The 10,834-nt window shown below is 47.8% G+C and overlaps 2 protein-coding genes across 6 annotated transcripts in view; one reads left to right on the forward strand and one right to left on the reverse strand.

The window, feature by feature from the left end:
- Positions 1–5,704, reverse strand: part of LOC138442441 (cytochrome b-c1 complex subunit 9) — a 35,658-nt gene extending 29,954 nt beyond the window's left edge. For 2 of the 5 annotated variants that reach the window (XM_069593818.1, XM_069593786.1), the window contains exon 1: positions 5,515–5,695. The gene's annotated coding sequence lies outside the window, so the exon portion shown is untranslated. Of the gene's footprint in view, positions 1–5,514 lie in introns of all 5 variants that reach the window. The other 3 variants (XM_069593809.1, XM_069593792.1, XM_069593802.1) reach the window with 3 other exon arrangements.
- LOC138442394 (uncharacterized) lies at positions 1,899–9,144 on the forward strand. The gene is given in 2 exon segments (XM_069593654.1): positions 1,899–6,068; positions 6,768–9,144. Coding segments are annotated over 2 exon segments (4,269 nt in total). The 5' UTR covers positions 1,899–1,976; the 3' UTR covers positions 6,945–9,144.
- Positions 9,145–10,834: the final 1,690 nt, after the last annotated feature.

The raw sequence follows: 10,834 nt of genomic DNA on the forward strand, positions 1-10,834 counted from the left end.
TACAAATATTAAACGAGTCCTATGAGACAGCTATTATATACTATTTTACAGACAAAGAAACTTAGACATACAGAGCTCTTAGGTCACTTCTTGAACCTTAAGAAACACGTAAACCATTCAACTAAGCCCAAAGAAGTGAAAATATTTGTGCAAAGCCAAAGAGTAACAGGAAAGGATTATAACTCCTCTCTTCTGAGCATCAGCTTACCGCTTTTTAAGTACAGCATCTTGTCCACTGTTCACATATAAGATTTTAGGAACAGTTGTGTCATTTCTTTGACAGCCTTTACAGTCCTTTGTGGCTCCACCAGACTTTCAGATACCATTTGTGCACCTACCCCATTGTACTGTGGATATTCATTTTCTTGTCTTTTCCTACCAGAAATTTCCTACCAGCAACCATCAGCTGCTGGTCAACATTTAGTCTTTCTCCTTTCTGAATGGGCAGCACTGAGCGTAGCAACCAGCTAGTGTGAGATGCCCTGTAATACTTATTGAATAAGTGAAAGGATTAAAATCCCAGAAAACCCATCTAATTATTTCCTGCTCTCTTGCATTGGACTTATCTTTCTGTGGGAACCTGGAAGCGTTAGGATGTCACCTGCATTACCCGATGGCTCTCCGTCCCATCAATGTTTCATAACTGCAGATTGTGTGTTGTGTGTTCTTCTAGGCCTGGCACTATGCTAGGGAGGTAGCTCCCTGGTCTTCTGCAGAGCAGTCTTGATCTTCTATTTTCCAGATATTTTGGTTCTTGGATCTTGTTTCCTTCACAGAAGCACCAGGAGTGTCTCATATTCGTCTTGTTAGGTTATCGGAAGACTTAGTGAGGTGTGTAACTACATCAGGGACCTGGGACAGTAGCTCCTGCGCTAAACATTCCATAACCAAATAAGGAGGTCAGTAGCTCCTGCGCTAAACATTCCATACCAAATAAGAAAAATCTATAGGGAAGCAGCATCAGGGGAATGTATGAGCTCAGCTTCGCATGTAACCAATCAGGTAGTGCCAACTATGCCTGTTGCTGGACTAAGGGACAAACTGTATATAAACCGCCATACCTCTTTGTTCGGGGTCCAGCCGCATTCTGCTGTGTCAGAGAGGCTGGGACCCTGGCGCGCCAGAAATAAACTCCCTTTATGCCTTTTGCATTACTTTGGTGGACTTGTTCATTCGGTCGGGTAGGGGACACGGACACGGAGCATAACATTTGGGGGCTCGTCCGGGATCTCCGCCCCACCGGAGGAATAATTCCCCTGGTAAGAGGGAGAAGCCCCGCTGAGAGGCAAAGAGCTCTGAACTCCGAAGCACCGGTGCTAATAGTCCAGGCCTAGATTAAGTCCGGGGCCCAGTATCGTACTGGGGAGGCATCTAGGTGTGAGAGACAAGGCAAGCCCAGCGTAAGGCCGAGTCCCCGGTAGCGTACCGGGAAGGCGGCTGGCACTGAGGACGTCCTGACGGTAAGACATTTGCAAATAGAAAAGGGGTCTCTAGTGCTAAAAGAGACTGAATTGGAATCTGTTTGTTGTGTCATTTTTGTGACTCTGTGTGCCGGCACTGTCTGTGTGAGTGTCTTGTTGTCATTGTCTGTGTTCTCTGTACCCATGGGGCAATCTACTTCTACTCCGCTGTCCCTGATGACTGACCATTTTTCTGATTTTAAGTCTAGAGCTCGGAATCTTTCGTTACTAGTAAAGAAGAGCAAACTGGTGACGTTCTGTTCCGCCGAATGGCCCACCTTTGATGTCGGATGGCCACAAGAGGGAACCTTCAATCCCCAGATCATCCAGGCAGTTAAAGAGAGGGTGCTTACTCCTGGTCCTGCTGGGCACCCAGACCAGACTCCCTACATTCTGGTCTGGCAGGATCTAGTGAAGAACCCACCGGAATGGCTTAAACCCTTCGTTCTTGCTTCTCCTAAACCTCCCCGTCCCTCTTCCCCGGCTCCAACCTTACTAAACCCACAGGTGCTAGTCATGAAAGCGTCTGAGAAAACGAAAGAAAACCAGGACGAAAAACGACCCAAGCCGGTGTTCCAGGAATCTTCCTCTCTGTACCCTAATTTGATTGACTTGGAAACCGAACTGTCCCCACCCCCGTACGCGGATCCAAATCCACCTTTGCTTCCACAGGTTCCTCAAGTCTCGTCGGGAGAAGCCCAGAGGAGGGCCGAGCCCTCAGCTCCCCCTAGGGGAGGAGGCCCCGCCCAGGGAACTCGGGGAAGGGCAAGGGAGATGGCTAGCGCAGCGGAGGAGGAAGGCCCGGAATTGCCCTCCTCCACTGTTCATGCGTTTCCAGTCCGGGCGGGGCCAGCCAGAGAGGGTGGGGAACGCACATATCAGTACTGGCCTTTTGCTACTAGTGATTTGTACAATTGGAAAACCCAAACCCCCTCTTTCTCTGAGAAACCTCAAGGTCTTATTGATCTTTTAGAATCTATCCTCTTTACTCACAACCCCACTTGGGATGATTGCCAACAACTGCTACAAGTACTTTTCACTACAGAAGAGCGTGAACGGATCCTGTCAGAAGCCCGGAAAAATGTGCCGGGGGTAGATGGGAGGCCCACAATACAGCCTCACCTCATTGAAGAGGGGTTCCCCTTGGTGCGACCCAACTGGGACTTCGAACGCGTTGAAGGTAGGGAGTGTCTCCGAGTATACCGTCAGATCCTCATGGCTGGCCTTAGAGCGGCCGCCAGAAAACCAACTAATTTGGCCAAGGTAAATTCGGTGAGGCAAGAGCCAAATGAGAGCCCGGCAGCCTTCCTTGAAAGGATAATGGAAGCTTTTAGACAGTATACCCCCATGGACCCCCAGGCAGATGAGTCTAGGGCAGCAGTCATGCTAGCATTTGTAAATCAGGCAGCCCCCGATATTAGGAGAAAGTTACAAAAGATAGAGAGGCTCGGTGAACAGTCCCTACAAGATTTAGTGAGGGCAGCAGAGAGGGTTTTCAATCATAGAGAGACCCCGGAAGAAAGAGAGGACCGCATTAGAAGGGAAGACAGAGAATTTAGGGCTGAAGAAAACCGTAAAAATCAAAAGGAGCTGGCTCAGATATTTTTCGCTGGGATTGAAAACAAAAATAGATCCCAAAAAGGGAAAAAGCCAGATTCAAAAACTGAGGAGAAACCTGCAAGGCGCAAGCTTGAAAAGAACCAATGTGCATTTTGTAAAGAGTTTGGACATTGGAAAGATAAATGCCCCAAGAAAAACCTAAAAGAGGGGCCAAAAAATTCCAAGAACGAGACCCCCCCTCCTGACAGTCATATCCTCTACGCAGGAGAGGATAGTGACTAGGGGGGTCAAGGCTCGACGCCCCTCCCCGAGTCCTGGATAACTATAAATGTGGAGGGGAAACCGGTTGGCTTTATGGTAGACACGGGAGCTCAATACTCAGTCTTAAACCAAAGAGATGGGCCTATGTCTAAGAAAAGTAGCTGGGTACAGGGAGCAACCGGGACTAAGCGATATGGATGGACTACAAAACGGCATGTGAATTTGGGGACCCACCAAGTAACTCATTCCTTTCTGGTGATACCCGAATGCCCAGTGCCCTTGCTGGGAAGAGATTTACTGTCTAAAGTGAATGCCCAAATTCATTTTGGCCATGGACAAGTGTCAGTTTTAGATGGAACCGGGCACCCTCTACAGGTTCTGTCTCTGGCATTGAAGGATGAATACAGACTGTACTTGCCAGAGGCCCCAGCGACAGTAAGTCCTGAAGTACAGCCATGGGTTCAAAGATACCCTCAGGCCTGGGCTGAAACAGCAGGAATGGGATTGGCCAGACAGAGACCCCCTATTGTTGTGGAGTTAAAAGCGGGTGCCACACCAGTGAGGGTACGGCAATATCCCATGAGTCAAGAAGCCCGGCGAGGAATCACTCCTCACATACAACGCCTCACAGACGCTGGGGTCTTAAAGAGATGCCGGTCCCCATGGAACACCCCCCTGCTTCCCATAAAGAAGCCTGGGGGAACTGATTTTAGACCAGTTCAAGACCTGCGAGAGGTCAACAAGCGGGTGAGTGACATCCATCCTACGGTTCCTAACCCTTATACATTGCTAAGCAGTTTGCCACCAAGCTACGTATGGTATACTGTTTTAGATTTAAAAGATGCCTTTTTCAGTCTGCCTCTCGCCCTGGCGTGCCAAGAAATCTTCGCCTTTGAATGGCTAGAAGACGGTGGACAGACTCCTGTGCAGCTGACGTGGACTCGCCTACCACAGGGGTTTAAGAACTCACCCACGTTGTTTAACGAGGCCTTAGATGAAGACCTCCGTGAGTACCGGGTTGAACACCCTACCATTGTTTTATTACAATATGTTGATGACCTTATGCTGGTGGCGACTACAGAAAAAGAGTGCCAGGAGGCAACAGGTGACCTTCTCCAAACCCTTGGGACTTTAGGTTACAGGGCTAGCGCCAAAAAGGCCCAGATCGTCAAGCAAGAGGTTACATACCTTGGTTACAAGATAAAACAGGGCCAGAGGTGGCTAACACAGGCTATGAAAGATACCATCCTTCAGATCCCTGAACCTACCACTCCTAGGCAAGTGAGAGAGTTTCTGGGAACTGTAGGATATTGCCGATTGTGGATCTTGGGGTTTGCAGAAAAAGCCAGGCCCTTCTATGAAGGGACCAAAGAAAACAAAAACTGGAAATGGACTGAATCAATGAAAACGGCTTTTCAGGAGCTCAGGCGTGCCTTGCTGGAAGCTCCTGCCCTGGCCCTTCCTGACCCATCTAAGCCGTTCCAATTATTTGTGGATGAAAAGCGAGGGATAGGAAAAGGGGTACTAACACAGAAATGGGGACCTTGGAAGCGTCCCATAGCCTACCTTTCAAAGAAATTAGACCCAGTGGCAGCCGGGTGGCCACCTTGCCTCAGAATTATTGCAGCCACCGCGCTTCTAGTTCATGATGCTGATAAGCTGACTTATGGCCAGAAACTCTTGGTTTACACTCCTCATGCTATAGAGAGAGTCCTGAAACAACCTCCGGGCAAATGGATTTCCAATGCCCGCTTAACACACTACCAGGCCTTGCTGCTCGACACCTCCCGGATTCATTTTCAAACACCCTGCACTCTAAACCCAGCTACTCTTTTGCCCAATCCGGAAATAGATAGCCCCCTCCACGATTGTGACGAGATACTAGCCGGAGTAACAGCAGTACGAAAGGACTTAACAGACACGCCACTGGATAACAGTGACCTAATATGGTTCACAGATGGAAGCAGTTATGTTAGAGATGGACAGAGACGGGCGGGAGCCGCAATAGTAGATGACTCTGGACAGACGATATGGGCAGAGACTCTTTCCCCAGACACCTCAGCCCAAAGAGCAGAGTTAATTGCCCTGATTCAGGCATTAGAGAGAGCTAAAGGTAAAAGAATAACTATTTTCACTGACAGTCGCTATGCTTTTGGCACGGTGCACATTCAGGGCCCGATTTATCGGGAACGCGGGTTTTTAACAGCTGAAGGAAAAGAGATCAAAAACTTACCAGAAATCCGTCGACTTCTGGAAGCTGTGCAGTTGCCTCGAGCTGTATCAATAGTACATGTACCTGGACATCAAAAGGGGGACAGCCTCACAGCCCGAGGAAATCGTGCCGCTGATTTGGTGGCTCGGAAGGCGGCTGACAAAGAGTACACCGCTCCAGTGCTGGCAATCGGACTTCCGCCCCCAGGTATGGGAACTTTGCCCCCAACCCCTGAGTATTCGTCCACAGACCTGGCCTGGATCCAGGAATATCCCAACCTCCAACAAGGAAAGGATAAATGGTACCGGGACTCCGATGGCTACTTGATACTTCCTGCTCAGTTGGGACGACAACTGTGTGAACATCTGCACTCATCTACTCATCTGGGAGAGAAAAAGACTCTGCTGCTTTTTCAAACCGCGCGCCTACGATTTCCCCGGCACCAAACAACCGTAAAAAACATAGTACAAGCTTGTAAGGCATGCCAACAGATGAAGCCAGGAAAGAGGCAACACGCAGGACTGAGGTATCGAGGGGAAGGCCCAGGACAGCACTGGGAGATAGATTTTACTGAGGTAAGGCCAGGCAAGTATGGTTACCGCTACTTGCTAGTGTTGGTAGATACCTTCTCAGGGTGGGTAGAGGCTTTTCCTACTAAGGGAGAAACTGCAATGGTAGTGGCTAAAAAGGTTTTAGAAGAGATAGTCCCCAGGTTTGGCCTGCCGGTGACCGTTGGCTCTGATAATGGCCCTGCTTTTGTGAGCCAAATAATACAGAACCTTGCCCGGGCTCTAGGAACTAAGTGGAAATTACATTGTGAATACAGCCCACAGAGCTCGGGGCAAGTTGAAAGAATGAATCGGACCCTAAAAGAAACTTTAACTAAATTGGTTATGGAGACTGGCGGGGACTGGGTGACTCTCCTTCCCTTCGCCCTTTTTCGCGTGCGTAATACTCCTTATCAGCTCAATTTGACCCCATTTGAAATTCTGTATGGGCGCCACCCTCCCGTATGTCCAAAATTTGAAGGGAAAAAGTTTCCACTTCCCACCTTGGGACAATTCCAGGAGGCTTTGATGGCTTTGGGCAAAGTACATTCTCGCGTCTGGAAACTACTCCGAGAGGTACATGAGGGTCAAGGTGAGGGAATTAGCCCCTCACATAACATTGGCCCCGGGGACTGGGTGTGGGTCAAAAGGCACCACGCCAGGGCACTAGAACCCAGATGGAAAGGTCCTTATGTTGTTCTTCTTACCACCCCAACTGCCTTGAAGGTCGACGGTATCGGGCCCTGGGTGCATTGCAATCACGTACGCCCAGCTACTTCAGCCGAACAAGAAGACGCGAAAAGACAATGGGAAGCGTCTCTACACCCGTCCAACCCTTTAAAATTGAAGATCCAGCGCCGGCCGCAGGACCGACGAGACTCATCTGGACCGTCATCTGGATGACTGTGTTGCTTTGTCCTGTGACTGCCAGTGTGAACCCCCACCAACCTGTTAAGATCACCTGGACGCTCTGGAACGGACTGACTCGAGAGGTACTCAATTTGACCACCGGAATTCACCCCCCTAATACGTGGTGGCCGGATCTGTATTTCAACCTCAAAGACCTTATAAAGACTACTTGGACAGCGGCCCAGACCAGAAACTTTGGATTCTGGGCATGTCCCGGACACCTGAAGAGACATAATTGGGAGACTTGTGGGGGGCTGCAACATTATTTCTGTTGGTCCTGGAGCTGTGTGACCTCCAATGATGGGAGATGGAAATGGGAGGTCGGGAACCGGGACTTAGTCAATTTCTCGTTTGTCCAGCCCTATCGCGGGCCCTGGAACCAAGATTACCAAAACCTGTTCGGAGATTATGTCGGGCGGCAATGGGAACAGCACTGGAGCCCAATTGCTCAGGTGAAAGTAATGTTCAACCAGGAAGCGGCTAAACTGGAGAGGTCTTGGGTCTCCGGGCTATCATGGGGCCTCCAACTCTACGCTGAGTGGTTTGAAGCAAAGCCTGGGGGAATTCTGGTTATTAGTCAGACAATAGAACCGATATTAGTACACAGTATCGGACCTAATAAGGTAGAGAAATTAGGTGCTGTGACCCTATCAACCACAACCCACCCAACTTCGTTGACTTTAACTAAACCTAACAAGGATGAAGCTCTTGCTGAGACAGACCCGTTGTGGAAATTAGTCAAGGCTGCATACACCACCTTAAACCAGACTCATCCTGAGGCAACTAGATCCTGTTGGTTATGTTACAACGTAGCTCCCCCATACTATGAAGCCATAGGCCTCAATGCTTCTTACAGCTTGGTCAACGCCTCAGATCCCTCCCAGTGTCAATGGGGAGACCGCAAGGTAGGACTCACGATGAGGCAGGTATGGGGAAAGGGGCTATGTATAGGCACAGTGCCGTCAGATAAAACCCCCCTATGTGTCAATGTCACAAGATCTGTAAACGGGCCTCTGGCTAGCTGGATGATTCCCCAGATGGGAGGATGGTGGGTATGTTCCAGAACCGGGTTGACCCCTTGTGTACATGAGTCAATTTTTGATCCCAAAGAAGAATTTTGTGTCATGGTAGCAGTAGTACCTAAAATAATATACAGGTCGGAAGAAACTGTGTACGACTATTGGGCCCATAGGTCAACCCTCATTCAGCAAGAAAGAGCATATAGAATTAAAAGAGAACCCCTTACTGCAATTACTATAGCCACTATGTTTGGCTTAGGGATAGCCGGAGCTGGAACTGGAATTACAGCTTTGTCTATGCAAAGTCAAGGATTTAACTCTTTAAGGGCAGCGATAGATGAAGATATCACCCGACTAGAACAGTCTATAAGTCATTTAGAGTCTTCTTTAACTTCCTTGTCTGAAGTAGTTTTGCAAAATAGAAGAGGGCTAGATTTGCTATTTCTACAACAGGGGGGACTTTGTGCCGCCCTGGGAGAGGAATGTTGTTTTTACGCAGACCATACGGGTATAGTTAGAGAATCTATGGCCAAAGTGAGAGAGGGGCTAGCCCAGCGTAAACGAGAGCGGGAGGCCCAACAAGGATGGTTTGAGTCTTGGTTTCAACAATCCCCTTGGCTGACTACTTTAATCTCAACCTTACTAGGACCCTTGATAATCCTTCTAATAATGCTCACGTTCGGTCCCTGCATCATCAACAGACTTGTAGCCTTTGTAAAAGAATGTATTAACACAGTGCAGTTGTTTGTGCTACGGCAACAATATCAAACTATACCACCGGGAACAGAGGAAGATTCCTCTGTATGATCAAAGAACAGGGGGGAATGTTAGGTTATCGGAAGACTTAGTGAGGTGTGTAACTACATCAGGGACCTGGGACAGTAGCTCCTGCGCTAAACATTCCATAACCAAATAAGGAGGTCAGTAGCTCCTGCGCTAAACATTCCATACCAAATAAGAAAAATCTATAGGGAAGCAGCATCAGGGGAATGTATGAGCTCAGCTTCGCATGTAACCAATCAGGTAGTGCCAACTATGCCTGTTGCTGGACTAAGGGACAAACTGTATATAAACCGCCATACCTCTTTGTTCGGGGTCCAGCCGCATTCTGCTGTGTCAGAGAGGCTGGGACCCTGGCGCGCCAGAAATAAACTCCCTTTATGCCTTTTGCATTACTTTGGTGGACTTGTTCATTCGGTCGGGTAGGGGACACGGACACGGAGCATAACAGTCTTGGTCTCAGCTTTTCAGACTTTGCCATGTCCCTGAATGATGAAGTTACATATGTAAATATAAGAATTAAGATAGAAAGTATAATTAAATTAAAAATTAAAATTAAATTAAATTTATTTTAAGTAGATTAACAATCTATCAGGCTTTGTTTTATGTCTTAGGTACTTTGCATCCATTATTTCATTTAAACCTCAGAAAATTTCTATGGATGAGGTGTTATCATCCTCCTTTTGCAGATGTTGAAAATGGAGGTTCCAGGGACTTCCTTGGAAGTACATTGGTTAATATGCAGCGTTTCCATTCATTGCAGGGGGTGTGGGTTTGATCCCTGGTCAGGAAATTAAGATCCTGCACACCTCACAGGGGAGCAAAAAAAATAGGAAAAAAAAAAGGAGGTTCCAAAGTGATGGATCCAAGATTATACGTTCAGTTGTGATGCCCAGATATGTATGTGGCCAAAAATTATGTTCTTTTTGTTATATTGTCTCGGGTGGCATATTGTCCCAGTGGTAAACAATTCACCTGCCAATGCAGGAGTCATAAGAGATAAGGGACATGGGTTTGATCCCTGGGTTGGGAAGATCCTCCAGAGAAGGGCATGGCAACTCACTCCAGAATTATTGCCTGGAAAATGTCACAGACAGAGGAGACTGGTGGGCTCCATTGGGTTGCAAACAGTTGGACACAATTTGGTGACTGAGCACAGAAATGGTAAAGCCTAGATATATATGTGGCCAAAAACTATGTTCTTTCAGCATATTGTATCAAGAGGCAAAACATTAAAGCCTATTTCACAAAAACTGTTTGGGGAAGACCTGCCTGGCTACATGCCTGTATTTTTTAACCTCTGTTTTTGGCTGCACCCTGCGGCATATGGGATCTTCCCTGAACCAGCGCCCTCTGCTGCAGAAGCCCAGAGTCTTAACCACTGGACTGCCAGGGAAGTCTGTACCAGTGTTTCTTTCAGAAAGCCTCAGTGATGTGAGGGACAGTGAACTCTGGGTGAGTTGTCAGTTTTGGGGTGGGGGGACTGCTAGTAAAGCTAGCAGTGAGCTTGACCGCATTAGCCAACTTTGACAGCATACAGCATGAGAGTGCTGAGTTGCTCAGTCGTGTCCAACTCTTTGCAACCTGGTGGACAGTAGCCTGCCAGGCTCCTCTGTCCAGTCCATGGGATTTTCCAGACAAGAATACTGGAGTATTAAAATTAAAAAAATAAATAAATAAAATAAAACCAAAAAAAAAAAAGAATACTGGAGTGGGTTGCCATGCACCCCTCCATGGGATCTTCCCAACCCAGGGATTGAACCCAGGTCACTCACATTACAGGTGGATTCTTTACCGTCGGAGCCCCCAGGGAGGCCCATACAGCATGAGAGTCTTGCTCTATTTGGTGAACAAGACAGACACATTCTCTGCCATCTGGAGTTCTCCATTGGGTAGTTTTGTTTGTTTGTTTGTTCATTCGTTTGTTTTTCAGCTCTGGCCGTGACAGTTAAATTAGGAAATTGACAAGCAAGAGATTATACAGAGAAGTAAGGCCAGAATAGTAAGAAACATTCCTGTTGAATAGTTAAAAGCACTAAGAAGAGATAACAGAGAAGACCTACAGATTAGATATATTCTGAGTAT

The sequence above is a fragment of the Ovis canadensis genome, chromosome 1 (genome assembly GCF_042477335.2).
Source record: "Ovis canadensis isolate MfBH-ARS-UI-01 breed Bighorn chromosome 1, ARS-UI_OviCan_v2, whole genome shotgun sequence".
Classification (NCBI taxonomy): domain Eukaryota; kingdom Metazoa; phylum Chordata; class Mammalia; order Artiodactyla; family Bovidae; genus Ovis; species Ovis canadensis.